The following is a 26,887-nucleotide window of genomic DNA, read 5'->3' as shown; positions in this document are numbered from 1 at the left end:
TCAACTTGGATGACTATGTGGCCTCCAAGTTGTCCAAGAATGGAAAGTTGCAGGTACTCGAGCGAGTGGGCAGCACCCCAATCTTCACGTACATCGCCTCAAATGTCTTAGAAGCTTATGAGGGAACCATGAAAACTTTAAAGTTCACTAAGCCAGCGGTGACAAAGAGAGCTTCTTTTGTGCGTAAGTTCGGGATGATATAGAGTCCGACTAAAGGCAGAGACCATGTTAGATTCTGACCGTGCGAATTTTCACAAAATTGAAACTTCCTATTTCTAGAACTCCACAGGTGGTCTGAGGATTAAATGACGATGGCTCCTGTCAGTCTAGGCCATCGGATTATCAACCGAATGAGGCGTCTTCTCATCTAGCTCTATCCGACAAGCTAGAGGTTCGGAGAACACAGAAAACGCATTCAAGCCAAGAAAGAACATTTTCACAGCAACAAATACGGCAGGGAAGTGAATAACAACCTAAGCTGATTGAAGCATTTTAATTTCTCTCGTGTGAGATCCAATCACGATAGTTCCGGTGTCCTGCGTTGTGCGATCTGCAATCAAGAGCAAAGAAATGCGTTTCAAGGTAGCCATATTACTGACATGCGTAGAAATCACCCCAAGAGGCAAATATGTAGCTTTGCAATCTCATCCACGATAAAAAACCTGGTGAGCTCACAACGACATTCCCGTGTTGCGTGAGTGAAGATGTCAGGTTGAAAATGGTACTAGTCTCGGCCCTTGGCCTTGGCCTTGTCCTACCTTTATCCATGACTGCGATCCGAGACCAGACACAGGGAATCCAGCTGTTCCGAAGTGCTTAGGCCCTTCAGATTTGCTGTCTGACTTCCGACCGTGTAAATCTATCTGCCACGAAACAGCGAATTTGCCTCGTGGGTGCTCATTTAGGTCTTCCTGTCTTCTCTGCAGTTTGAGGCTAAAATCCATGAATCGGAAGCACACAATATTCGTAACCAGCCTAGTGTCCATTCAAGCTACCACATGAATACGTACTAGAGTCATACCTCTCTCTCTCTAGTTGGCCCCCAAGCGAACAGAACTGAGTAACCGTTTCCATTCACAAATGATAAAATCCCGGGTGATCAGTTGTCCTGCTAAATAGGCTGCAGCGGTCATCCCAGTGCGATGTTCTTGGGCCAATGACCATCACTATATTAGTAGGAAGGTACAACAGAAGTTTCTCACCAGAAATGCAGACAGGAACTAAACAAGAACTCTGACGCGCGGCCGGGCGAATTGGCATAGACTGTGCAGCACAAATACGCCGGTGATTCAAATTCAGGCTGAAGTACATTCTTTGCGGGCTACGGCATCTACCCCTTCTGCTTCCAAGATTGCTTTCTACCTTTAACTATGGATGTAATCCGGGACTTTGAGAGATATGGCCCTTGCTTAATGGCTCCTTGTACTCCGCCGGAGCTGGACACATGAGACATGACGCGTGAAGGAATCGCAAGTACCCTAGCCCAGAAGATAAACATTGGCATAAAAATGCAGGTAGACCCTTGGAAGTTGGCAGCTGGTGCTCGGCTCGCTTATCAAATATAAAATATTATCGTCTTTCCTTGACTCTCCTCTTTCTTCCTGCCACCTTCGCGACTTCCCTCTCGTTTATCATCTTCTTACCTACTCTCGGGTCTAAGAGGGTTTCTTTCCATTTTTAACAAAGGATCAAACCAATCTATCACAATGCGTGTTGCTGCCATGACTTCCCTGATGGCCTTTGCCGTTTCGGCTGCAGGTACGGTTCGAGGCATGAAGCAGCCAAGAACGGATCTAATACTCCCCTAGGAATCGTGATCACTTCGCCTAGAATTGGCGAGAAGATTGACTTCTCCAAGCCAGTTACCATTAAGTGGCAGCGGGTTTCGTTAGTAACATACCTTTCTGCTTTTCGAGAAGAATTATTGAGGGCGTTAACGGGAATAATTAGGACCGATCCTACTACCGTTGACATTGTTCTAGTCAATGAGGATGTTTATCCACCTGTGACTGAGACTGTCGCCTCCGGAGTCGATGCGGACATGGGCTCCTATACGATTAAAGCCCATAAAGAGGATGTGTCTGTATCAGACACCGGGTGAGTGATCATCGTCTTCGAACTCGCAAACATCCAACCGCTGACAGATACAGTGGTGGTTATCAGGTCAACTTCCTCTCGCCTTCTGGTGGTATTTTGGCTCAGTCACAGCAGTTCAAAGTGACTGTTCCAAAAATTGAAGCTTCTACTTCTGGTAAGAAAGCCAGAATTGCTAGTGAAATGTCTCCTGCGAGCATGCTTTCTTCCACTATGGCATCGACGGCAGCCACTTCTGCCACTTCGACTTCTGCTTTTCATACTACTTCTTCTCCAATTACTACTCACTCTTCCACCAGTGCGTCTCCCCATACCACCTCTCCTTCCTCTACTACTGCATCTTCTACTTCCTCCCGCACTTCGTCTTCTATGACGACGCCTACCAGAGCGTCTTCATCCACCCATTCACCTTCTATCCCGACCTCCACCCCGACTTTTAGCTCTACCAGTTTGTCTTCCCTTTCTAGTTCTAAGACCCATTCTCCTTCATCGTCGAGTTCTGTCTCAAGCAGCACTGTCCCCTCAAGCACCCATATGAGCACCAGTTCTTCCTCTTCGCTCTCAAGAACGCACATTTCTCCTTCAAAGCCCCGTTCTTCCATGTCTCGTTCACCCCGCACCTCTACTCCTGGTGAGTAACGGTGCCACGTGGCTTCCAATCTTTCAATTACGATTGACCACCGATATCAGTATTTACTTGAGGTTAACCCGAACTTTCTGTAGGATCATCCATGACTTCATCTAGCAGCATTTCGACAAAGTCCCACACCACTGGGACGACCACGACTACTAAGCACATGAAGAGCACCATGACCTCCAGTGCTACTGCTACCTCAACCTCCAATGCAGCCGGTCTTATCCTGCCGCCGAACCAGGCTGGCAGTCTGCTTCTGGGCCTTTTCGCGTGTGTGTTCTAAATATTATCCTACTGGATCCGCCATGCCGGATTTACTCACTGAAATGACTAAAACATGCGCGCAAAGAATGCTATAGTGTCTGAGAACTTTCTAAAATAGTCTGGTGGAGGCAAAGGATATACTTGATTCGGGACTTATTTCTGTTGAGATTGGATTTAATTCTCTTGTTTGACTCTGGATCTGTGCTACGTCCCTATTTAATGTTGGAATTCAATAACGTTGTGCATGTTTGAACTGTCGACATTACTTAGTTACATTCCAACCAATCGGCTTTAAAAAGTTGGACCTCGGCTGCCGATCAATGTTCTCCGCAATGAGATTGAATCATCCGATACTTGTTCCTATCTCCCGAACTTCGGCTTCCACCAAGCTCCCATCTTGACTACTTTCCCCATTCAACCTCCCACATACATATACAGATCAACGCACAGTTGCACATCATGCCAGTCTGCAACCTTTACCTATTACAACTCGCCAAATCGACAGACGCGCATTCCTTCCTCCAACAACTCAAACAAACACCCAACCTCCAAGTCATTATCGCATCGCGCCCACGCCATGTTGTCATCCACCCCAACATCCTCGACAATGAGACCCTCACCAAGACCCACTGGGATCTCCTAGTTCTCCTCCAATCCAGCAATCCAACCCCATTCAACCAGCTCAACCACCACATAACAAACACCTATAAACTCCCAGCAGGAATCCCCTCGAAACTCCTCTCCAACTACTCCACCCGCTCCGAAACCCTCAAATCCGAAGCCTCATCAATTCCCCTTACAGGCTCCCTAGACAAAATTCTACACTCCGGAAGCAAATCCACATCCCAGAACCTAGAAGTCTCCCCTTCACTCTTAGAATTCATGACCAGGCTTGAGAAAACACACAAGGGCCCCGTGACGATGCTGAATCTACTTCACTTCCATCATCCGGACGGGAAGAAGAGCTATTACCAGTACGGACAAGCTTTCATTCCCGTTGCGGGGAAGAGAGGTGGAAATGCGAAGTTGGTTGGTAATGTGGTACCTGCCCCTGCAGGCCAGAAGGACCATTCGCGAGGTGATAGGAAGAAGACGGAGGAGTGGTGGAATGAGATTTCAATCGTCCATTATCCTTCCATTCGGCATTTCTGTGATATGCTTGCTGGGGAGGATTATCAGGCTATTAATGAGAAGTATCGGTTGTCGGTAAGTTATGATCCTTTTTTTTTTTTGGCATTCGTTGCTAATTGTGTAGGCGCTTCGCGATACTTTCTTACTCTGCACGACTGAGTTCGATGTCGAGGGGCTCGAGAACTCGAAGCTGTGAGGAATCAGGTTGTAGCCGCATAATACAAACCTAGTCGCATTTGTGCGAGCAATGGGTATTAAGTAAATACTGAATATATAGTGTGCTTGGTTTTTGTACTTGGTAGGATTGGATTGGGTATCTGAAAATATGGTAATGTAAGATTCCACCCGTAAACGCTGAGAAATTCAAGCAAAAGCATGAGAAATTTGAATGGGATCGCGCATAACTATGCCGCCTCAATGGCAATTCATTGGCGGTGGTCATTTGTGAACAACACTGTCGCTGGGTCGGTCCCAGGTACGGATGTGCCCTGAGGGGAGAAGTCAGTAAAGCTGAATTAAAAGAAGAGAAATTTTATACATACCTTCGAGCGAGGATGTCATAATACAATCGTTCTGGAAACCAAGCCAGCAGATCGGATCTTCGCCGACAACTTTGGACTGGGCTCACGTTTAGCTTCAGTCTAGTTGGCCAAACAAGCCGACACAAACTTACCATGATAGGCGGCAACAACGCAGTCCGCGACCGGGGCTCAACTGGATGGTTCTCCACGGGGTCGAAATCCCCATCGACAAACTTCTCAGTTCGGTCGGAGTCGGATCTGAACCTGGTGCCACCGCTGTCGGCCCGGTTGCGATGCGTGGACAGTGAGCCGGGTCCAACAATGCTGCTACGGTGCTGCTGCCGAGTTGAGTTTTGGTGATGCTGCTCCAGTTTGTTAGTAATGGATCCGAGGGAGCGGACATCGAGGTGAGAACGAACCGCGCGAGGTCGGTGGAGCATGCCCACGCTGAAATCCCACAGCAGCAATCGACAATCGTCGCCGACACTGCCGAATCGATAAGTCTTCTGGTCGCAGCGCCACGGGTCGAAAGCTACTGCTGAGACCCAGGAGTTATGGCCCTGGCATCTTGCGACGATCTTACGCTCCGGGAATGACCAGATTGTAAGAAGATCATCTTGACCACCTGTGACGATGTATTTGCCGTCTGGGGACCAGCAAACGCAGATCAGGCCTCCGTAGTAGCTGCGGAAGATATCCAGCACCCTTTTTATGTTAGTACTGAGTTTCAAATTCGACAAGACAGCCAACATACTCTTCTTTCAGATAGTCCATCAGCCGAAGAGATCCGTCCTCCAAGACAACAGCCAAATGCCTCTGATCCGGAGAAAATGAAAAATGAGAGATCTTTTGATTCGCGAGCTTCCACAGAGAGATGGGGTTGGATTTCTGATTTCTCGAATTCACGGATTTCAAAATTTCAAGAGGCAGCCGACTATGGTCTTTCTCGGGGTGTGCCGGGGCTTCGGGGGTAAACAAGGCATCCTCCTTCTCCTTGTCATAGACCACCAGAACACCATTGGCATGAGATGCAAGGAAGATATTCTCAGACCCGGGCAACCATTTAATATGTGTCACGGGAGAGTTGTTGATCACTCCATTCTTATTGATACGAGCATACTTCTGCGACATAGGCTCATACCAGATGATATCTCCGGCGGACGAGCCCATCACAATGTCCAGATGGGACGAAGTTTTGGTCATGTCGTTGATGTCATGGCACAGCATATGTGCCTTGGTGAAGAGAACTTTGGTGAGATGTTCCTCTTTCGACGCCGAGGAAAGATCGAGCCACTGGAATGCTCGGTTGATGTTGGCAAAGGCAAAGACACCGTTCTGGTCGCGGTCATTCAGTCGCTTTGTAGAGGTCTCGTGGGTGATGACTCGGGACACAAATGAGGAACTGCTCTTGATGATGTTGTTTTTCGGCTTTCGTCTCTTCTGCGCATCCTTCTCCTTAGCTGGCGGTGCGGGCGGTGCAAGTGCTGGGTTTCCATCTCCGAATTGCGGGGCAACGACGGCAGTCTTCAAGAAGGTGGGGGGTTTCTTGCGAGGGTCGAGGCTGACCAAACACAGCTTGACTCCACTAGTTGGAGGCGATGGAACTGTCGCAAGAGGATTCGGGTTCACAATTGGAGCTTCGGACGGATGAGGGGGAGGTGTGGCTAGGAGAAGGTCGTCTTTCAGAGTATAGGTTCCTGCAGCGCAATCTCGAATTAGCACGTTGGAGTCAACCGTTGGCACAAGGAAGAGGGCTAGTCTAGCGTCGCAAATATCTAGACGCTGCACATACCTTCTCCAACCTGTAATGGACATCCGCCTTCTGGGTGGGTGATTGTATTGTTGGTCTCGACGACCGGGACCGCCATACCATTTGCCGCGCCCGCCTGATAGGCGACGGGGATGGTATAGCGGGGTGGGGGAGGTGGTAAGACGCTGTGTTCCGTTAGTAAAGCTAGCGAATCTTTCGGGAGTTTCATCTTGGGTTTGCCTCCGAGTCCGACAATGGTTGCAGCTCGGATGACTTAAGGCAGAAGACATGTGACATAGTGAAAGAAGATGCTTGCTTCCAAAGAAGATCTCTGACAAGCGAGTGCAACCAAAAACAAGAGTGGAAAGTCTTACAACATGATTTCTGAACGGTTCCAGGGTTTGAGTCCAGGTCAAGTTCAGATCGGGGCCAAAGCTGTGGCGTGGCACACAGGCAAAGCGGGCAGCTCCTCCGCGGTCAGGGGGCGCTTGTCGGAGTGAGGTTTGAGCTGCTTTGGTCGCAACTGGAATAACTGTATGCTAGATTTAAGATTCTGATTGGCTCCAAGCTAGGCCCTGACGAGGATATGGGGACACGACTGCGGAGAAGTCAGATCGTGAACGTCACGCACGAAGAGAGGTGCGGGTGGACAATGTCCGGGCGATTCAAAGGAGAAGATGGTGTGGCAAGTATGTACAGCAATACAACACAACAAGAGATGTCCGAGCGAAGAGGAGCAAGAATGAGAGATCAGCGATGTCCGGGGTAAAGTCGAGCGGAGTCGCAAGTCTCGTGCCTGGCGGGGCTCCTGGTTAACTCCGGCTAAGCCGGGCTTGGCAAATGCGAAGTATGGACTATGAACACAAGTACATTGGGGTATTATTCTAATATAATCTACATTTCATGATCCACTACCACTCACTCGACGCCAGATCATCACTGCTGCCGCTCCGGCACAAACCACCGCTCCAAAAGCAATGCCCCACGCCATCCACTTCCCTTCAACATCTTCCTCACTCCGTGGGAATGCCGTGCTAGGCTCCATGGCAGCTTCAGCAATGTGTACAAATACTTCCTGGATAGATGTCCAGGTTACACTGACATGCAGAGGGGGACTAGGCATGTTCAGCATGGCGGTGTAATCGTGGGGCTGGTGCTCAGCTCGCTGAGTCGTCCGATCAAGATCGGCTTTGAGAGCGATAAACACGCTTGGAATTTCTTCCAAGTAGGGGTGTTTGGCACGCAGCGCGGGAATATAGGCAAAGGAATCGGGATCGGAGGAATCGTATGTGTATGCAATCACATCGCACTGGTCAAGCAATTTCACCTGGTTATCGAGAATAGCCGGTTCCAATTCTCCCAGCTCGTCCATAATCAAGTAGCATTGTTTCCCGCCAGGAAGTTCGACCGTGTTAACAGCGGTACGAGGCTGAATCGTAGGATGATATGTCGTACTGAACCCGCGCGACAGAAGTGCGTCAAGCAAGGCCGACTTTCCAGATCCGGGGCCTCCAAGAACATGACACTGAACGACATTGCGTCCCACGCGACCGGGGCGTCTGCGCTTCTTGCGAGGTCTTGTGATCTTCAATGCTGCTGTAATGGACGGGTTGCTTCGATCGGAGGACTCGAAGCCGAGATATGCCAAATACTCCAGAGTTGTCTTGGGAGACATAAAAGTCGTCATACTCCATTGAGCGAGCCAGCCCTGGAGAGTGACGTGTCCAGCTTCATTGCGAACCGTAGAGGAAGGGAAAGAGCCGTCAGCCCAGGATGCAGGAAGGCCTGGAGTCGGTGCAAACAAAGATTCCAGTTCTGCATCATTCAACCCCCCATCATTATCTTTGTCGGATAGAAGGAACAAGTTCACGAAGAAACGGTATCCTTCAGGGGAGAGCTCGGCTGAGGCGAAGGGAGGAACTTCAAATCTCGGGTGCAAGAAGGTCTCTTGTAGGGAGAGATTGTCGGTATACTGGAAAGATCGAAGAATAATCCAGACAGTCTCATGACGCCCCTTCTCCGCATAAAGCTTGTTCAGGTGGATGAAACCTCGGCAGTCAATCCCAGACTCGGTGACCGATTCCGGATAGCCTTTCTGAATAGTCTCCTTGATGTGCGCAAGATCTACCTCACTTAGCGATTTCCCGAAGCAGCGGGTCTGGAAATCCCCGATCTCCTTGTCCGACAAATATCCATCCCGATCCTTGTCGCTCAGGTAAAAGATGCGTTGTAACGCTGCAACGGCAGCTGGCTTCAGAAGAGCCTCCTTGGAATCGAACAGTGGCGCAATTGGGTGGGTGACAGCCTTTTGACAGACAAAAAATGCCTCGTTCACGTTCCGGTGCTCTCGGGCGCTTGTGCGAATGCACGAGTCAATCTCCTTGAACTCCGACATCAACGGCAGCATCTCCTCTTCAATCACCTGCGCCTCGCTGTGTTCAGCCGCCAGATCTGACTTGTTGGCACACAGCACGACTGGTACGTTGACACCAAGCGATCGGAAGTATGGCAACCAGAAAAGGGCGACGCGCTCATAGCTGTAGTGGTCGGAGTACACCAGGAGAATCACATTGGATTTTCGAATCTCACGCGCGAGGTTGTTCCGTTCCTGTGGAAGGGCGGAGGTATCAACGACGGTCGTGGTGGTGACATTCTCAGGGGTTCCAATCGTTGGGGGAATGGTGATTTGGGGAAGGACGGGCTGGATCTTGTTCGTGACGAAGACACCTTTGACGAGCGAGGTGATGAGGCTGGACTTGCCTGTGCCTTCGTCGCCACATACGCAAATCCTGACTGGATAAAGTTAGTGGGGTTCGGAGGAGAACAGAACCAGTGTATATTACCTGTTGCCATCTGCAAACGCGATCACAAAGGTGACTGATCTAAAGACAGAGCATGGCTGGTTTCCCGGGGAGAGTGTTTGGGGACGATACCCGGGGGTCGCCTCGATAAGCGCTGGAGCACTGACTAATCCCGCGCTAGTAACGAGGCAAAGCTGGACCTTATTTGAGACTCGAAGCATTATTTCTGGGGTTAAAAGTAGATGCATGCCACTGTAATTCACCAATTTTGTACGCTTTCAGTCGAGTCTTCATATATAGCTCTCACTGGAATAGATAATATGTATGAAATATCCCATATATACGAGCCTAACTCGTAGGTTCAGACAACGCATATTCTTCGTTCAGATCCCACTAAATTGAGCATTCTATTCGAGGTCTTTTTAGGCGACATTTTGTTTCTTTTGGTGTCATAATATTGCACACCTGAACGGACACGACAGCCCTGACTGCTTATTGAGGAACGCTTACAAAATATCCCTAGCCGCCGGCAGCTAGGTATTTCTTGTACAGTCCATGGGCGATCGCCAGGGAATGATCTATAAATGCTTATTGATGGTTTGTCATCTGCGTAGATTCCGCGTCTCTCTGTTGGCAATACATAGCATCCATGGATGCAAAGATATTGGTTGATCGGAATACAATAACGCGAGTAATGTATGGCATAAAATATACATCACAGAAATCAATGCACTCAAGTGACCGCAATTGACCCGTAAATCAGACAAGCAGCTATGCAGGGACCACACAATGAGCAGACTTTATATCACCGTGGTGCCCCTCTCTTGGCCTAGTCTATTGTTTTGACGATCACTATCCCCGCGTTGATGACACTAGAACCTTGGGAGCGGAGGCTGTGCTGCGCCACAACGCCCCTTTAGGATATGGAAACCGTTGGAAGACTGACTGGATTTGAAAAGACATCTTAAATAGAAGTAGGATCGTGTTATGCATGTTGGCCCAAGTGTACCTTAAATAAGTAGCACTCGGTCTGTGCCCGCGAAAGACGAACTGTCCCGCGTCAGCCGTCATTAGGCCCACACCCGCCCCATCTACTGACTAACCTTCGATTGTCTAAGATCGAGCACTGAGAGCCTCCTCCTCGACTTCCCCTCAATTCCTCCCCTCGACGACCGCCAAGATGCCTCTCGGGATTCATAACCCACTGCCGTCGTCTCTGGCTAGTACGTATATCCCTGTCTAGATCCTATCTGCTTCCCCGCAATCGCTCGCGGCATGTCCGGCTAACAGACCCTCGCGTGGACAGGTGAATGCAAGAAGGCGGCCAAGATCCTGACCTCCTTCGTGGATCCCAAGCAGGCTTTCGGTCCGGATAAGGTCATTCCGCCAGAGATTCTGGCTAGCGCAAAGGTAAGATCTTCCACCGTCGCGGGGTAACGTGCGGCTCGCTGAGCGCTGATATTCTCTAGGGCCTCGCCATTCTTACAGTCCTTAAAGCCGGATTTATCGGCTCCGGTCGATTCGGCTCCGGTATCGTCGTCGCACGCCTCGCAGATGGCTCCTGGTCGGCCCCTTCGGCTATCGCGACCGCCGGTGCTGGCGTTGGAGGACAGATTGGGTTCGAGTTGACCGACTTCGTTTTCATTCTCAATGATGCAGCCGCCGTTCGCACATTCTCACAAGTGGGAACCCTAACACTCGGCGGTAACGTATCGCTCGCCGCAGGACCGGTTGGCCGAAACGCCGAGGCTGCCGGTGCTGCCAGCATGAAGGGTGTCGCGGCCGTCTTCTCATACTCCAAGACCAAGGGTCTTTTCGCTGGTGTCAGTTTGGAGGGTAGCATGCTCGTCGAGCGCAAGGATGCGAACGAGAAGATGTACCAGAGCCGTGTGAGCGCTAGTCAGTTGCTCACGGGTTCTATTCGAGCACCGCCCTCTACTGATGCTCTGACGCGCGTTCTGAACTCGCGCGCTTTCCATGGCGGCCAAGGCCGTGGCCAGGGTGACTCTATGTACAATGACATGCCTGTATACGATGAACGCCACGACGACGTGGTCTGGGAAGGACGGCGAGGTGAGGCCATGGGTCAGAACACACGACGCAGCCGCGCCAACACATACGACGATGAATATGAATATCGCGACAAGCCACGTCGCGCGAACACATGGGCCGACGACGTGTATGACCGACCTACCGGGGATATGGGACGGTCTCCGACTACTCGCTCTCCTCCCGAATATGGGGATACTTACGGCCGCAGCCGCAGCAACACTGCGCCATTTGAGGAGGAATACTCGTACTCCGATCGCAAACCTACCCGTCCGAGCGCCCCCAAGCCGGTCTTTGGGCAAAAGACGGGCCAGGGTGCTGGACTTCGGGCAGATCAAGCGATCGCGTTGTTTACGTTTGATGCGGACCAGGATGGTGATCTAGGCTTCAAGAAGGGTGAGATCATCACGATTCTGAAGCGTACAGAGAAGGCGGAGGATTGGTGGACAGGACGTATCGGTGATCGCGTCGGCATCTTCCCTAGGTAAGGCCTCCCAAAGTCGTGAAGTTGGGGCAAGACTAACATCAGTGCAGCAACTATGTCGACGCCTCCTAGACTCGTGTGTAGCACCTGATTCTCTCATTTGAACATAACGGGCTTGATTCATTGGCTTGAACATATTTGGGCGTTGGTTGAATGCCTCCTTTCCATCTTCACCATTTGATTCCCTATCGCTTTCCTCCTGTCCAGCGTTGGAGTTTCTCATTCTTATGCTTGATTTCTTGGGCATTGCAGACTGTTGATATCAGGCGCCATTTTCGGTGACAGTTATTTGTCTTGGCACACATGCAATTCTAGAATTATGCGCGCTGGTTCTTGCGATTAACAGTGGATTATGAAATGACCCTTTTGACTCTTCAGGAACTGTATCTGCCTAAATATCAGCTGGCTCTAGCGACGAGCGTGACCATCTATCTCATCCGCCATGGCTGACGCCAATACTTGCACAGCAGGTCACCCTTTCCCAAAGACCGTAGAATGACACCGCGGCTGATAATATCACGGCGAAGCACAGAACACGGAACACGGAACACGACCCCTGTCTAGGACCTTGGCAAAGTCCGGAAGGTGGAATGAGAGGAAAAGGAGAGTATAGATGTACCTCGTGCACGGGGGCGAGCAGCACGAGGGAGGCGTCTCAGCCCGTGCCACGAATGAAAAATATAAGCGGAGCCGGAACGGTCGTACTTTGCAGTCGGGGTTAGAATCCGAGAGGTGAACCAGGTGAAAAGTAGGTAAGTGAGTAGTACTCGCAGTACTTCGTAACTTGTAGTCGTAGATCAGGCCCAGCCCGTTCAGCTGGTGGATCCCTCCCCCAACTCGTGGGCACAAAAAAGTGTTGATCGCGATCGATCGAAAGTCAGGTGTTGTCTTCTCCGCCTTGTCGTATGTGGGCCTTGAGAAAGGTACTCTACGTTCACGTTCTCGACTTCTACTTCTCTTTCTTCTCGCGTACTTTCCGTCCTACAGATGACGGTTCGCACACGGTAGCTACGGGTTAGCTCTCTTGATTTTTGTTTCTTTCCCCCGCTTCGATGATCGGTCGTCTTTTCCCCGTGGTACATTGACCGACCCTCTTCTTCCCCTCCTCCCTCCAATATCCCTTCGGCTCTCCAGGGTTTCGAGGGGTTTGGTTCCTGTATAGCTGGTTCCCATGCAGGTGCGTTTGACTCTCCGACTCTCTTCTCCCTTGCTGTGTGGCTGTTTCTGCTTTTGGAGGGAATACGATCCACCCCTCTCAGCACGAGGCCCCTCCTCCCAGTGACACCCCTTGGTGGGGGACAATGCCCATTGAACGTGTTCATGGCATTTTGAACACTCTTTTCTTTGTATTGACTGTTCTTCTTTCACCTAGGCTTCCCCGAGTGCCCCTGAGGGTGGCGGAGGACACGCGACGCGGAGAGGCCATTCTCCCCATCTATCCATTAGCGACCCTAGCCACCATGTCACAGAAGCCATCGGGCACATGTACAACGATGACTATGATCGCAATGATCCCAGGCGTCTCAGCTATATATCGACGCCTCTCGGCGAGTCAATAACGACCATCCCGCGTAACGCCGCTGGCTTCGAGAATTCCTCCCCGTCTACACTGTCTCCAAACTCGCCGGTCGAAAGACAATCAAGGCAGGCAAATGCGCACTTACGGCCACCTCTCGCGACCCACCGGTCTTACGACCGAGAAAGTGACCCCGGATCTGCAGACGGTACTCGATCGCCCTCGGAAACTGCTACCTCGTCTTTTCCTCTCAACGATATTGACTACGAGTCCGATCCTGCCGCGGTAGTCCAGGAATTGAATAATCTTGCAGCTATTCGACGTATGTCCATGCATGAAGCGGCGACGGGTGATCCTGACCTTCCGGCGTTTGGAAATAACAACCTTTCGATCCCCTCCTTACCCCCCTCTCCCTCAGCCGACGAAAATGACGCCTCCCGGTTATTTTGGGTGCCAGCGAGTCTACATCCGGAGTTGGCGCCAAAAGAGTTCAAGTCCTTCCTCGAAAGCAAGGCCGACCTCATTAAACGCAAATCGGGCGATTATTCATCTTTGGGACCTGAACGCCAGGGATCGAGTAGCAGTTTGCGTCGAAAACGATCCATGCTTTCCAGACAAATCGACGACTCGTCCGGCTTTCAAGATGGTGCTGACCGGCTGGAACGTCAACGGTCACAGTCAAGCAGCAAGCGGGACGGCATATTGAGCCCAAATCTGCAACAACTTGAAACCTTAGTGGACGATTCGAAACCGACCACGAAAGATTCTTCCTTGGTGCGCGGGATACAGAACCTGGGGATTACTCCAGGCGAAGATAAGCCGATCCTCCCGCCTGCGCCTCTAGGCCACAGCCTACGACGATCGACTCGGACACAATACAAGAAGGGGAGCTTGAAGAAGGGCGAGAAGGCTCCTTATTCGAAAAGGGTCGGGAGAGGCCTCTCCGAATCTGCAGGATCAGCGCCGCCTTCAGTTGCTTCTTCTACTTCCCAGGATCAGCCGATCCTGGGACTTGCCCGAGTGCCTAACGACTCCACTCCGCTCACATCTCGAGTCGCCCGAACGCCCTCTGCTTCGTCCCGCAGCACTGCCTATGTAGCAGGCTCCCCTACCAGCTCCACATTTGATTCCATTCTCGATAATCCAGAAGCAGAGGAGGAAGCACTTTCTTCCGGTGCTCAATCTGATGCCGCTTCATCGGATGGTGTAAATGCAAATGCCGGTGCTTATGCACGGCAATGGCAATCTCGCATTAGCGCAAATGGCCGATCCACCATGAACACCCCTCAATCTGAACAACAAATCCCCGCTATTGTTGAATCGCCTCCTAGTGAGCCTAACCGCAATGCAGCGTCTCATGGCAGCCGAGCATCAGAACGGGATACGCCATCCCTGTACTCGCCAAAGACAGCACCTCAACAGCAGCCGCAGCAGCAGCAGGTTTCGACACCGAGCAAGCGGACCTTGATGAGCGGCAGCAGGCAGTCTGAAAAGGAGTGCGCATCGTCTTTAGATAATTTCGCCAATCACCCCGAGATGATACCCGGTAACAGTACTCGCACGGACAACCTCTCCTTCATTCCGACTATGCCGGAAGAGCGTAAACACGAGGAACGCAAGCCAGAAGGCAAGAAGTCCAAGAAAGACTCGGATGGCAGTCGCAAGTCCAGCTGGCACTGGCTATTGGGAAGTGAAGAGAAGGATAAAAAGAAGGAAAAGGATAGCGAATCGAAGAAGTCGAAGTCCAAGCTTGCCGACAAAGTGCACAGCAGTCCGCGTGCGGAGGCGGTGCAATCATCACTCGACAATACTCCGAAGGGCCGGGAGAGCATCATTTTGGACCGTCTCGACCCCAAATTGGAGGAAGAGAGACGGAAGGATGGTGTGCGACGCGCTTCGGGAGACTCGAAGAAAGAAAAGGATGGAATTTTCTCTTCGATTTTCGGTGGTGGTAGAAAGAAGCACAGCTCAGAAGGCCATCATCGAAAGAACTCGTCGCGAAACCTGTCTCCCGATCCACCTATGCGAGAGCTTCACGCAGATGTCGATTATCCTTGGACACGCTTCTCTATTCTGGAAGAACGCGCAATCTACCGCATGGCGCACATCAAGCTTGCCAATCCCCGTCGTGCACTTTACTCGCAGGTGTTGCTGAGCAACTTTATGTACTCATATCTGGAAAAGGTGCAACAGATGCACCCGCATATGGCGGTGGCTTCCTCTGGATCTCAGAGGCAGTCCAAATCGCGGGAGCAGCAGCAGCAACAGCAACCAGATGAGTATCTCCAATACCAGCGATACCAAGAAGTAAGTGAAACGTCGCCGTTAAGGAAGAGCCTTCTTAATAACATGTCAACAGGCACAAGAACAACAACAATACGCGGACAGCGCCTATGATGACCCATCCATGTACGACTACGACGACAATCCACACGATCGCTACCAGCAGTCCCACGAGAGGAGTAATAAGCACGGCTACGAGAACGGCAACGCCTACGACTCGGGCCACTACCAGTACGGACACTCGTCTTTCGGTGATGATGTCCAGCTGGATGACGACGATGACGATGATATGTGGTGAATCAGGAGCGCGGCGTCTTCACTCATTCTTTGCGCTTTTTGCACAGCCCTTTCTGTTTTCTCAAATTTTCTGCTCTCATCGGAAATACCCATGCCTTTGTCGGTCCTGGTTATCCCTAGACTGCCTGTATACAAGCCTTGTTTCTCCCATTTCTCCTCATGGCCCCTGACACATCTGCCGAGGGGCCATGGGTTCGTATCCTTAGATACGCGCTGGGGCTTGGAACAGAAACACCAAGCACAGAAACCCAGGACGCGACATTCTCCTTTTTTCTCATTGGCCCATCGTGGCCCTCGGTCTGGCCCTGTGCATTGCCATATAGTTTGTTCACCCACATGGTCTGATTTCTCACTTCGCATAGCGTCTGGGGTTTGTTTACTTGTTTGCCTTTGTGCTTGGTTCCAACTGAGCTCATACAATTCAGACTTTTTGTATTCTCCTTTCGGAACTCTTACCACTTTTCATATGAGCTGAGAATTCTCTGTTGTGTTGCTTCACGCCCGTAACCAGATAGACTCCTTAGAACGCTAAATCTGAATCATGTTTTCACGGTTCATAACTTCGTAACTATTCACATATCATGTCTGTATATATTCCCGCACCCCGTGGAGATACTTTTCCTTCTCCAACGGTGTTCCAAGACGTAAACGCTCCGCCGTCCACTGCACTTCGTTGATCAGAAAGTTCGAATCCCGCATCCTCATATCCGAACCATATTCGTTTATAGCAACCAAGAGCCTCGCCCTTATTAGCGGATCCGTCGCAGCGGCCCAAGCAGCACTGAAGCCTATAATAAGATACCCCGTCCCAATAGGCCTCCAGATAGCCGAACGATCCGCAAGCGCAAGAACCTCTTCCGCAAGAAAATGCGCGTCAAAAAGACTCGCGCCATCATGAGCCCCTAGTCCACTAAGAAGACAGTTGAAGAATAGCGAGATCGTCAACCCGATCCCGTACGTGCGTTCGTAGTGCGCATACATGAATGTGCGGACTAAAGCCTGCTTACCAGCCGGGATCTGAGAAATGTCGAGTTCGGTAATAATGTTCTCACTCGCTCGTAGTTGGAGTGACCTTAGTTCTGTCTTGCAGTTTTGATAGATGGCCCATATTTCATCGCTTACGGATGTGGTATCGGATCCAGTCTGCAGTGCTTCTCTGCCGCGGCGCATTAGATCGGGTGCTTGGGATAAACATATCATCATCTGGCCTTCGGGCGTATTCGAGTCGAGATCGCTTTTCACAAGATCAGTCCATTCTTCAGGCGTCAGGTTGATTCGATCGTTGAATACGCCTTCAAATAACTAGTGATGTCGTCAGCATTTAAGAATAAGAAACACAATATTCCCCCAAGCAAACATTGGAATACTCACCACCGTCCCACGCATCGAAAGAAACAATTTCTTCTCAAAATCATCCCTAGGTCCAAGACTCTTCCTCGCCTTAAGGATCGCTGCTGCTCCCTCCGCATGTCCAGACCAGCACTGAGTCGATGGACCCAGAAAAACCTGACAAATAAGTAGAATCATAACCGCACAAAGCGTGTTAGAGGACTGCGCATGGAACTGATCATCCAGATAGACGCGAAGCGTGTGCAGAGCTTGAGAGTATTTAGCTAGTGCGTCCGTTGACGCTTCGCGGCGGGTACAGAAGTCTCCATGGGCGGTAGACACGGCGTCAACGGCGCGGTCTAGCGCCTCGTTAGAACCTAGACGGCGCGGAACGTCATCTAGGAATGTGCCGAAGCTCCACCACATATTGTAGCGGAGATCTGTGGAGCGTTTGATTGTTCGGATGAATGTTGCTGTTAGGTTTGTAAGTTCGTTGGAAGGGCTCGGTAAGAGCGATCCTAGCGGGACGTGCATGTAGATGTGCTGGATTGGTTTTGTGATGACGCTATTGAAAGATATTGATTCAGATTTGACATTCGCTTGTGGTGGTCTGGGTGGAGAAAAGCGCTTTTCTTCTTGGAATTTGAAGCGTTGCTTGCCTGAGCCTATGCATTTTACTTTGAGGCGGGCGCAGCGCGAACAGGTAGGTTGTTGTTCGTCGCACTGGGATGATTAGTATATTTCAGCTTTAGGGTAACTGCAGGTCTACGTAAATGTGCATACCTTTTTCTTCTGCTTGCGACAAGCATCGCAGGCCCGGCCGGTTGGTACACCGGGCATACCCGCTAGGCTCTCACGAGCCCTGAATAAATAGTGGAGAAACGTGGACAATGAATGGAGGATCCAGCTGCACAGATGCCAAATGCGCCTGTCTAGTTCAGGGTCCTAACGCTATCAGCCGTTGAAGGTGAGTTTATTCCGAGGCCGGGGCTGGGTGGGCTGAGCCCATGTCATTGAGTCTAACTGTTTTGGGTTGCATGTCCCGCCCATAGTTTCGTATCTCCGCGTTACTTTATTGGTCAATGACTGCAAGGATGGATGAGTGCCCACTTTGGGGTTCGAGGGTCTATTCTGACCTATGGTTATATCTTCGCACTGAATTTGGGGGCCAAGGGGCTTAGCTCGCAGTGACTTGCGCCTCAGTCGACCCCTAACCTTTCTGGGGTCTTTCCAGCGCTGGCTTGTACATGGCTTCTCCCGATCCAAGAATATTTAAGATTGCCTCCAGCACATGAAAAATAGAATAATTCACATCAATCTTCATTTACTTTGTTCAGAATGACCACTTCGGCGACAGAGGCGTCCAGTCTCTATCTATACAAACCTAGCCATGTCCTGCCAGCGGTCTTTGCCGCACTAGTCGGTGTTTCACTGCTGATTCATATTTTTCAGAACTTGTACGTAAGTCACGCAATATACTGCAAAGGACTATTCACTGACTCTTCATTTAGCCGCTATCGATTCTGGCGAGTAACATTCTTCCTCTTCTGGGGAGGCACTCTCTTCACCACAGGCTGGATTCTTCGCTGCATCTCAAGTTACTACCCCGCCAACCTAAACCTCTACATCGCCCAATCCGTCTTCATCTATCTGGCTCCACCTGTCTACTCAGCCTCCGCATACAACCTCGTCGGCCGATTGATGAACTATCTACCCATGCACGCCGTCCTCAACCCTAATCGGGTCCTCATCTTCTTCGTATACGTCGGTGCCGCAGTAGAAAGCATCACCGTTGCGGGAGCAGCCAAAAGTGCTGCTGCTGGAACCGATCTTGCCGAATATAAGAGCGGCGGCGTCCTCATAGCAGCCGGCCTCGTTCTACAAGCTGTGGTAGAATGTCTTGTCGTCGCAATCGTCGCAACGGTACACCGCCGCGCCTCGCGTGCAAAAATGGTCCCTCGCAATGTGAAAACACTCTGTTACACTCTATACGGAACATCGACATTCGTGCTCCTGCGCTGTATATTCCGTGCTGTGGAAGCATTCGCGATGTTCGGCAACCTTGGATGCAAAGACAACTGCAGTCCTATTCTCAGCAATGAATGGTATCTATATGCGTTCGAGCTGGGTCCGATGTTGATCTTCACATTCTGGATGAACCTGCTTCATCCCGGTCGTTACTTACCTAAGGACAAGTCTCGGTATCTGGGGCTAGATGGCCATATTGAGCGATCTGGACCGGGCTGGCTTGATCACCGGAATCAGTGGGAGACTTTCATGGATCCTTTGGATATAAGCGGCGTGATCAAGGGACAGGCTTCTCATGAGAAGTACTGGCTGAGACCTGAGCAGTGGCCTGTTTGCAAGGATGGGAGCTTTGCGGAGGGGACGGCTTCAAATCGCAAGTTGGCGGTTATGGTGAAGCAGGATGTTCTTTTGGCTGAAACCCATATGGTTTGAATATTTGATCTTGTTCGCTGGCCGGGGGGCCGTGATGTTATAGATTGCTGTAGCTTTTAAAGCGACATAGACTTTGCTTGATTTACCGGATTTGATCTTCCTTTAATGCTGTGTGTAGAGAAGATGGTCGCAACTCCCCAGAAAATTTAATTACCAGGGGCCCCTATATTCTGTGCATATCTAATGTAGTGGTGAAACGCACGACATAATATATGCAGTTGCGGCCTGAGGTGTCACGAACACTTTGGACGTAAGCAATAGTTTCTACATGAAGATAGAGATAGAAGAGGCATCCACCCAATTCATGACAGTTTTTCACCACATTCTTTGATTTATGATGCAGCATTAAGGGCAATACGCAGTGCCTCTCCCAGTCCAATCTCCACCCACCTCATACAGAGCCTGGAAGTGGTGGTGTGTGTTCTACTAGTTGATGTTGTCCAGTCTGCATTGCCAGACAGCCATCGAGCCATCCTCATTTCACTATGTATCTCTTTAACTGAACTTGTGTAGACAGGCGTTCGGGAGAGATGGAAGACCCACTTCGGTCCCCGCGCCGTTCCTAATCTTAAAAGGCTCGACAATTTTATTCCCCCGGCATACCGCGAACCGGGCATACCGCGAAAAGAATGAACATATCAGCTGGTGTTGAATTCATGGAGATACCGCTACTCACTGCAGAGGCCTGATCCCCTTTATCGTACCCAATCAAGGGGCCAGAATGGCCTCCGCTGAGGATGAGCGACCTGCCAAACGCACGCGCCAGGCTTGCGAGACTTGTCGGTACGACCGGCCTTGGGATTCCGTGGAGATATCTTGAGGCTAATCATTTTCCAGGCGTAAAAAGACAAGATGTCCCGGGGAAAAGCCTATCTGCTCCTTTTGCGAGCGACTGGGTCAGAAATGCGTTTACGCGGGTAGCGCCGAGGCCATCGACGAGGGCTCAGAGTTCGCAAAGAATATGGTACGGGACCCTCTGGTTCATCGCCCAGAACCAGGCTAATGAAACTCCAGGAAGATCGTGTTTCAAGAATCGAGAGCAAATTGGAACATTTGATTGAGTACATTGCGTACGTAGAGCACCAATTTGGCCTGCTTTCTCACATCTGACTGACCCTCTTAAGTGCCGGCCAACGACAATCTCAGCCAACTGCCCGGTCCCCTATGGTTAGTCTTCATGCGAGTGAACAAAATTTACCACATCCAGAACTTTCGTCTGGAAGTCATGCACCCATGTAAGCTACTTTCTCTGCCATATCCTGATGAAGAAACTAACGTTTTTTGAAGACAATCTCCACGTCCATCTGACTTGGCTCTCATCAACTTATATCGAATCTTCTGCAATTTTCAGCCCCTCCCCCTTTTCCCAAGAGAAGGCTCTTATGCGTCATTAGCCAGCCGAGATCCAGAACTTGTTCTTGCCATGGAGGCCCTTGGTGTTCGCTTTCTCGGCAGGGGCGTCCAGGACAGCCAAACCAATGAGCAGATTACGTTCAAAACAAAAATGGCTTCTCAATTAGTAATGGCGCGCCTAACAGAAGGAAATGTGGAATTATCCACAATTCAAACGCTGTGTCTGCTGAGCATGTTGGAATTTACAGGTAAGCTTCGACGTGCGCCTAGGAGATGATGGGCTAACAGCATTTAAAATAGCTGGAAACCTTGTCCGAGCAGGTTTCTATGCCAAAAATGCAAACTTTTTCATGCAGAACATCCGAGTCGGTGACCTAGAGTCTCTGAAACATTTGGAATCAGAACGTGATGAACGAAAGCTATGCCATGCCAGTGTCATGATGCTTCGAAACCTTCAGGGGTTCTTACCTTTCAAGGATAATATGGACCAATCTAGCGAGACTACACTTGAAACGCCATGGCTTGAAGCATTGATATCCCGAAAAGATCCTCGAAGAGGAGGTAACGACTCCAAGTTAGACATCGGCATCAAGGCTGCCAATATGCACATAAGTGAGCTGTGGGCTCTAGCATGCAAATATGCCATGAATCATGCCGGCGTCGACACAAACCCTCCTTGGCATCCACAGTCAGACTACGCAATGATCACCTACCGGCATACTGAACATGAAAGCTGCATGCCACTCAGATTCCGGCTTCATGCGAGCCGATTTTCAGACCACTCGCTAGCCGAACTACAGACAAATCGTGGTTACTGGGGTCCCTGGCTATTCTTCCAAATCGTTTGGCATGCAATCCCAGCCCTTTTAAACCACCCTTTTCTTCTTTCTATGCGCCTCAGAAACTTCAGAAGGACCATGCCCCAGTCATTCCTTCGCAACTCCTTCGAGCAGCTCACCTTCCATTCGGGCTGGATTGTGCATTTCCTTGAACTTGTGGAATCAAAGAGCTTTGAAGTCTCCGATCCAACCTTGGGACACTGCGTGGCTATCGTCGCTACCATCTATCTTCAGCACAGCTTTGCGGAAGATCAAGTCTTTAGCAAAAAGGCGCAGACAGGATTCGAGAAATGTCTTCGTTTCCTGCGGGCAATGGCCTACCGGTGGCCTCATATTGATCGCCAGGTAATGGCAAATAGTAAATTCTTTCACATAACTTTATGTAAGCTGACGATCATCCTATAGGTTCGACAACTAGAACAGCTTCGGGGTAGTATTTCTCCTGGAGGCCTCATGACAGACGCGAGTACACCAAAAACAGGTTCCAATCATCGCCAAAAGTGGTCCGTCAATTTACAACTCCTACGAAATATTCTGGTTTACTCGCAAGCAAGCAAGTCTTCGAACCCTGCTGGCGATATTTTCGGGCCTGAACTGGTCAGGGATAGCATCGCAAGCGGCGCGTCATCCGCCGGTATTATTGCTGATCCCGGCTTTTCCCTGATTGGATCTGCGGGTATATCAGGACACAAAACAGTTGCTGCCGAGTGTGTGACTTATCCACCAGAGCAGACAGAGCATTCCAGTCAGCTGCAGCAAGAATCGGATCAAGCGGCACCTGTTATAGATTTCCCGGATTTCACGCAAGATCAGAACTTGGACTTTACGGGCGGGGACACGCTATTTTTGCAGCTCCAGGACTATGAAAGGGCATTTGAGGACTGGCTGAGCTTGAGCACATGATATTTAATCGAAAATCAAAGCCAGGACAGAAAGATGTAAATTTTTCTATGCTCGGGTCACGGCCCGATTCCGTCTTCTCCGGCCGCCAAGAACCCGGCAATCAACCGGGTTTGCCTTCCTCTCCACATCCGATCATTTTTTTAGATAGTGTGACTGCTCTATCAATCTGAGCAGTCTGACGTATTCCTTTGGATTGTTATTCAGAATGCCTTCAAAGAGTGATTCGATTCTGATCGTGGGTGCCGGTGTTTTCGGCCTCTCCACTGCATTGGAACTCAAGCAGCGCGGATACACCAACATCACCGTGCTGGATAGATACGCGCCTCCGGCAATAGATGGAAGCAGCGTTGATATCTCACGCATTATCCGAATTGACTATGCCGACCCTGTCTACTGCAAGATGGCTCGTGAGGCCTATGAGGGCTGGAAAACGGAATACAAAGACCAGTACTTCGAGTCCGGATTTGCTCTCTTATCCGAAACTCCTAAGAACGACTGGATCGCAAACTCCAAGACCACGGTTCTAGCTAATGGTGGCACTGTGGAAGATCTAAAGGATGCCACAGAGCTGCTGAAGTCATACCCGAACATTCAGTCCGACTTATCTGGTATGAACGGGTATCTCAACCGGAGAGGTGGTTGGGCGGATGCCACCGGCAGCATCCAGAAGTTGGCTTCACGATGCACTGTCGAGGGTGTTTCAATCGTCACCGGGCCCCGTGGAAGTGTCGTCTCTCTGCGCAAGGAAGGTTCTCGCGTTGTGGGTGTCAATGTGGCGAGTGGAGATTCCATCCTCGCGTCCCAGGTTATTTTGAGCACTGGCGCTTGGACGAATCGTCTTTTGAACGTTGCACACGCTGCGTCTTCTTCAGGTCAGCCGGTTGGATTTATCCAATTGACTGCGGAGGAAGCTCGATCTTTGGAAAACACACCGGTGATGATCAATATGACCGATGGCGTGTTCATCTTCCCTCCTTCGCCGGGAAGTAACATTCTTAAGCTTGCGCGACATGGCTATGGCTATGCCAATGAAGTCACTGTTCAGAATGACGGGACTCGAACAATCTCAACCCCTAAATTCGACACTAGCAACGCAGAGACTGGCTATCTTCCCGATGACGCCGATGAGGACCTGCGCAAAGGTCTGCGACGATTCTGTCCTCGCTTTGCGGACCGACCGTGGTCTTTCCGCCGGCTTTGTTGGTACACAGATACCCCCAAGGGCGACTTTATTATCGATAACCATCCGACAATGGAGGGCTTGTTCGTGGCTACCGGTGGTGCAGGACAGTAAGTACTGACCATGTTCGATTGGGTGACCAATAGAGACTAATTTGACCAGCGGCTTCAAATTCCTTCCTATTCTGGGTAAATACATTGCGGACTGCTTTGAGAACAAAGCTTCCGAAGAATTGCGCAAGAAATGGCGACTGGAGCCTGTTCCGAGTGGCACTAGCGGGTCTCTTATGAAGGGCGATGGAAGCCGAGCCGGGCCTCCTTTGAGGAAGCTCACTCAGCTGGAGAAAGCCAAGCTCTAGAATTGCCATGATGAATGCTTCTTGAATATAATAGTGGGGATCTCCAATGAATGGTGCTTTGAGTAAGCCACTTTTTGCACTCGGGCTGGGGAGCCACATCCGATGTGGTGAGGTGCTGGTCAAGCATAACCACGGTGTACAATTGATCACATTGAACTGTAAATTCAGATCATGTTACTTGATATGGCTGCCAGCCTTGGAATAGTTCAACATTTTAAGCTGTTCAAGTAGCGAAATTTCGGAAAAGAATATAAATACTCAAGTAAAGCGTAATTCTAGTTAGCAGCAACCCGATCCCGCTTCTGAGCCTTCACGAGCAAAGGCTCTGCCAAATCACTGATTCCCACGCTAATCATTTCTGGAATCTCTCCAAGAAACCCGTTCTTCTGTGCAAGAGTTCTTTCATTCTCATCCGCGAGCTCGAATTCAAATTCACTCAACAGCGTGCTCATCAACTTGTAAATGTTGGTCATGGCCACAGTCTTGCCGATACACTGTCGACCCCCAAGGCCAAAGTGCATCAACAACTTAGACTTTTCTGCAATTTCAGGATCCTCCCATCGGGATGGATCAAATATGTTATGACCAGATCCCCAGACTTCTGGATTGTGGTGGAAGGCATGGTTGCAGACGGCAATGGAAGTCTTGTAACATAAGCGAAGATTACAGACTGAAGGGGGATGAAGACTTACCGCATAGGGAAAGTGATTTCCAGCAATATTTATGCCTTCAGGCATGAGGACTTTTCGCGCCAAAGGCATCGTAAACACGGGGGTGATTCGGAAGTTTTCCTTGATGCAGTTTCGCAAGTACGGAAGGGATGTCTCCGCCATTGTAACAGAATAGGCGCTTTCGTGCGGCTGAAGAGTTGGGAGCTTCTCATCGATTTCTGCCACGCATCGTGCCATGAGGCTTGGGTGATGAAGTAAATGATAGAAAAGTAATGCCGTTGTTGCGCTGGTGGTATGAGTACCCGCAATGCTGTTTCAGATGTCTTCGTCAGATAACAATATAAGAGAAGAAATCCGTAGAAAGTGCGACATACATAAATCCAAATGCCTCGGTTTCGAGATCAGTCTGAGACAAACTCTCCCCCGTGTCAGGGTGTTTCGCCAGAATCAAATTAGTAAGAATATCTTTCCTCTCCGAAGAGCTACTGCTTGCCCCATTTTTTGGTCTCACAGAGTTCAACCGAGCATCGACACATCGAGAAGCAAGATTCGCACAAGCTTTTCGGCCCTTGAAAAGCGCTTGCAGGCCCTTGTGTGGGATAAGTGGGAGCCATATCTTCAGTCGGGTAGTCATCATCGGCCAAGCACCTGTCACTGCTGCCAACAAGCTGTGCTCGACAACTGGCGGAACGCGGGTTTCGTCTTCAGACTCCTGCACGCTGAATGTTTGGCTGAAGGCTAGTTCACCTAGGGTATCGATGACATAGTATTGCAAAGCCTTCTTTAAATCGAAGGTTTCTTGGCTCGCAGCATGCGAAGCTATCTTCGCTCGAAGGATTTTGACGTTCTCATCAAGGTGCTGTTCCATTTCTTTAACGTAGCTCATCGAGAAACTGTGAGACATGTGACGCCGCCGGATGGAATGCATCTAGACATTCAGGTTAGTTCTAGCAAGAAAGAGAGTTGGCGGGTCAAATGCAAACATTTTCATCGCGCATTCCAAATACATTCGGATGTGCCGCCCCGTATGCATCGTAGAACTCTGTTTTGGGCATGTAACGAGCCCCGCTCTGGTAGATCGATTTGATGGCTTCTTCGTTGGTGATGCTTAACTTGTCTGGGCCATAGCGCACAACAGAGCCATATTTCTCGTGTAACTTGGTGAGCGTGTATGGCTGCTTCAGAGTTATAAACTGGTGCGCCTGCCATAGGTCGGTGAGCGAGGCGAGAAGAGGGCCGGGGTACTTGGCGAGAGGGTGAAGGTATCTTTGATAAATCACGTATCCTGTACAATATAGGACAAAGATACCCAGCGCAAGCTCATAAGGGTGACTCAAGAGTTGGAGGGCTGCCATGGTTATACTTGTCAAGGCTTTTTTGCAGGCTGTCGACTATCGTGGTGCTCCCGAGGCTCAGAAGTTGCTCGTTTAGATCTACCGGTGGTCCGGAACTGCACATATATATTAAGTAGCTACAAGGATATTTAAGGATGCAGCCACATGGCAAATCCCCACATAATTGATGGGGAACATAAGCGTAACATGCCACATAGCCATCTGTAATCATGAGCGATAACACTCGTCAGATGCGGGTAGGCACCTGGGCATAGCCACTGGTATAGCTCCCCGCACTTGGGTAATGTGGGGAGCCAGAGTGACAACCCCCACATTGTCACAAATCGCCCGGGGATGTTGGCGGAGGCTCTATTTCGCTCTAGCCCAGACTCTTATATCATGACGATATCAGGATTAGGCTCTTGCTCACTGCAATGTTCCCGTGGCCATTGCCATCTTCCGATATTCCCCGCCATAATGCAGTCCCGAGCCATGAATACATTAGGTCTCTCACCACGAGGTCACCGCGAGTTATTTGAAGTCACAGGATGTGACTTTGGACCGGAATTGTTAGGCCGTTTAATAAACAAGATGATCAAACTGTAATAGACACTTCTGATTGACCTGTGATCTTCA

At 50.2% G+C, this 26,887-nt stretch overlaps 12 protein-coding genes across 12 annotated transcripts; 8 read left to right on the top strand and 4 right to left on the bottom strand.

The window, feature by feature from the left end:
• Positions 1 to 1,706: 1,706 nt before the first annotated feature.
• On the top strand, positions 1,707 to 2,534 carry N7443_008921 (GPI anchored serine-threonine rich family protein; the record flags this gene model as incomplete). The annotated part of the gene is made up of 5 exons (XM_056888977.1): positions 1,707 to 1,758; positions 1,809 to 1,887; positions 1,951 to 2,097; positions 2,151 to 2,217; positions 2,292 to 2,534. The coding sequence occupies 5 exons, from the start codon at positions 1,707 to 1,709 to the stop codon at positions 2,532 to 2,534; spliced, it is 588 nt and encodes a 195-aa protein (XP_056738279.1).
• A 160-nt stretch (positions 2,535 to 2,694) lies between these two features.
• N7443_008920 (uncharacterized protein) lies at positions 2,695 to 3,011 on the top strand (the record flags this gene model as incomplete). Its single annotated transcript, XM_056888976.1, has 2 exons — positions 2,695 to 2,725; positions 2,818 to 3,011. The coding sequence occupies 2 exons, from the start codon at positions 2,695 to 2,697 to the stop codon at positions 3,009 to 3,011; spliced, it is 225 nt and encodes a 74-aa protein (XP_056738278.1).
• Positions 3,012 to 3,451: 440 nt separating this feature from the next.
• Positions 3,452 to 4,319, top strand: N7443_008919 (uncharacterized protein; the record flags this gene model as incomplete). Its single annotated transcript, XM_056888975.1, has 2 exons — positions 3,452 to 4,198; positions 4,248 to 4,319. 2 exons carry the CDS (start codon positions 3,452 to 3,454, stop codon positions 4,317 to 4,319), a joined length of 819 nt encoding a protein of 272 aa, XP_056738277.1.
• A 242-nt stretch (positions 4,320 to 4,561) lies between these two features.
• Positions 4,562 to 6,578, bottom strand: N7443_008918 (WD40 repeat domain-containing protein; the record flags this gene model as incomplete). Its single annotated transcript, XM_056888974.1, has 5 exons — positions 4,562 to 4,611; positions 4,666 to 4,741; positions 4,797 to 5,349; positions 5,399 to 6,398; positions 6,437 to 6,578. Coding segments are annotated over 5 exons (1,821 nt in total), but the record flags the coding sequence as incomplete, so codon positions are not given.
• A 717-nt stretch (positions 6,579 to 7,295) lies between these two features.
• Positions 7,296 to 9,247, bottom strand: gem1 (ERMES complex Ca(2+)-binding regulatory GTPase GEM1; the record flags this gene model as incomplete). The annotated part of the gene is made up of 2 exons (XM_056888973.1): positions 7,296 to 9,187; positions 9,238 to 9,247. The coding sequence occupies 2 exons, from the start codon at positions 9,245 to 9,247 to the stop codon at positions 7,296 to 7,298; spliced, it is 1,902 nt and encodes a 633-aa protein (XP_056738275.1).
• Positions 9,248 to 10,375: 1,128 nt separating this feature from the next.
• N7443_008916 (SYLF and SH3 domain-containing protein) lies at positions 10,376 to 11,800 on the top strand (the record flags this gene model as incomplete). Its single annotated transcript, XM_056888972.1, has 4 exons — positions 10,376 to 10,418; positions 10,502 to 10,605; positions 10,665 to 11,728; positions 11,779 to 11,800. The coding sequence occupies 4 exons, from the start codon at positions 10,376 to 10,378 to the stop codon at positions 11,798 to 11,800; spliced, it is 1,233 nt and encodes a 410-aa protein (XP_056738274.1).
• A 1,300-nt stretch (positions 11,801 to 13,100) lies between these two features.
• On the top strand, positions 13,101 to 15,825 carry N7443_008915 (putative telomere silencing protein Zds1; the record flags this gene model as incomplete). Its single annotated transcript, XM_056888971.1, has 2 exons — positions 13,101 to 15,551; positions 15,604 to 15,825. Coding segments are annotated over 2 exons (2,673 nt in total), but the record flags the coding sequence as incomplete, so codon positions are not given.
• Positions 15,826 to 16,403: 578 nt separating this feature from the next.
• N7443_008914 (Zn(II)2Cys6 transcription factor domain-containing protein) lies at positions 16,404 to 17,993 on the bottom strand (the record flags this gene model as incomplete). Its single annotated transcript, XM_056888970.1, has 3 exons — positions 16,404 to 17,126; positions 17,196 to 17,876; positions 17,937 to 17,993. 3 exons carry the CDS (start codon positions 17,991 to 17,993, stop codon positions 16,404 to 16,406), a joined length of 1,461 nt encoding a protein of 486 aa, XP_056738272.1.
• A 498-nt stretch (positions 17,994 to 18,491) lies between these two features.
• Positions 18,492 to 19,613, top strand: N7443_008913 (uncharacterized protein; the record flags this gene model as incomplete). The annotated part of the gene is made up of 2 exons (XM_056888969.1): positions 18,492 to 18,610; positions 18,665 to 19,613. The coding sequence occupies 2 exons, from the start codon at positions 18,492 to 18,494 to the stop codon at positions 19,611 to 19,613; spliced, it is 1,068 nt and encodes a 355-aa protein (XP_056738271.1).
• Positions 19,614 to 20,334: 721 nt separating this feature from the next.
• Positions 20,335 to 22,708, top strand: N7443_008912 (Zn(II)2Cys6 transcription factor; the record flags this gene model as incomplete). The annotated part of the gene is made up of 7 exons (XM_056888968.1): positions 20,335 to 20,396; positions 20,451 to 20,577; positions 20,628 to 20,683; positions 20,738 to 20,848; positions 20,901 to 21,214; positions 21,267 to 22,150; positions 22,211 to 22,708. The coding sequence occupies 7 exons, from the start codon at positions 20,335 to 20,337 to the stop codon at positions 22,706 to 22,708; spliced, it is 2,052 nt and encodes a 683-aa protein (XP_056738270.1).
• A 205-nt stretch (positions 22,709 to 22,913) lies between these two features.
• Positions 22,914 to 24,246, top strand: N7443_008911 (NAD(P)/FAD-dependent oxidoreductase; the record flags this gene model as incomplete). The annotated part of the gene is made up of 2 exons (XM_056888967.1): positions 22,914 to 23,998; positions 24,051 to 24,246. The coding sequence occupies 2 exons, from the start codon at positions 22,914 to 22,916 to the stop codon at positions 24,244 to 24,246; spliced, it is 1,281 nt and encodes a 426-aa protein (XP_056738269.1).
• A 275-nt stretch (positions 24,247 to 24,521) lies between these two features.
• N7443_008910 (ammonium transporter) lies at positions 24,522 to 26,272 on the bottom strand (the record flags this gene model as incomplete). Its single annotated transcript, XM_056888966.1, has 4 exons — positions 24,522 to 24,890; positions 24,939 to 25,227; positions 25,292 to 25,845; positions 25,901 to 26,272. 4 exons carry the CDS (start codon positions 26,270 to 26,272, stop codon positions 24,522 to 24,524), a joined length of 1,584 nt encoding a protein of 527 aa, XP_056738268.1.
• Positions 26,273 to 26,887: the final 615 nt, after the last annotated feature.

This window comes from Penicillium atrosanguineum, assembly GCF_028827265.1.
Source record: "Penicillium atrosanguineum strain IBT 20685 chromosome Unknown utg000007l_segment0_segment0, whole genome shotgun sequence".
NCBI classification, from domain to species: Eukaryota; Fungi; Ascomycota; class Eurotiomycetes; order Eurotiales; family Aspergillaceae; genus Penicillium; species Penicillium atrosanguineum.
This window is presented reverse-complemented; position numbering and strand designations above follow the sequence as displayed.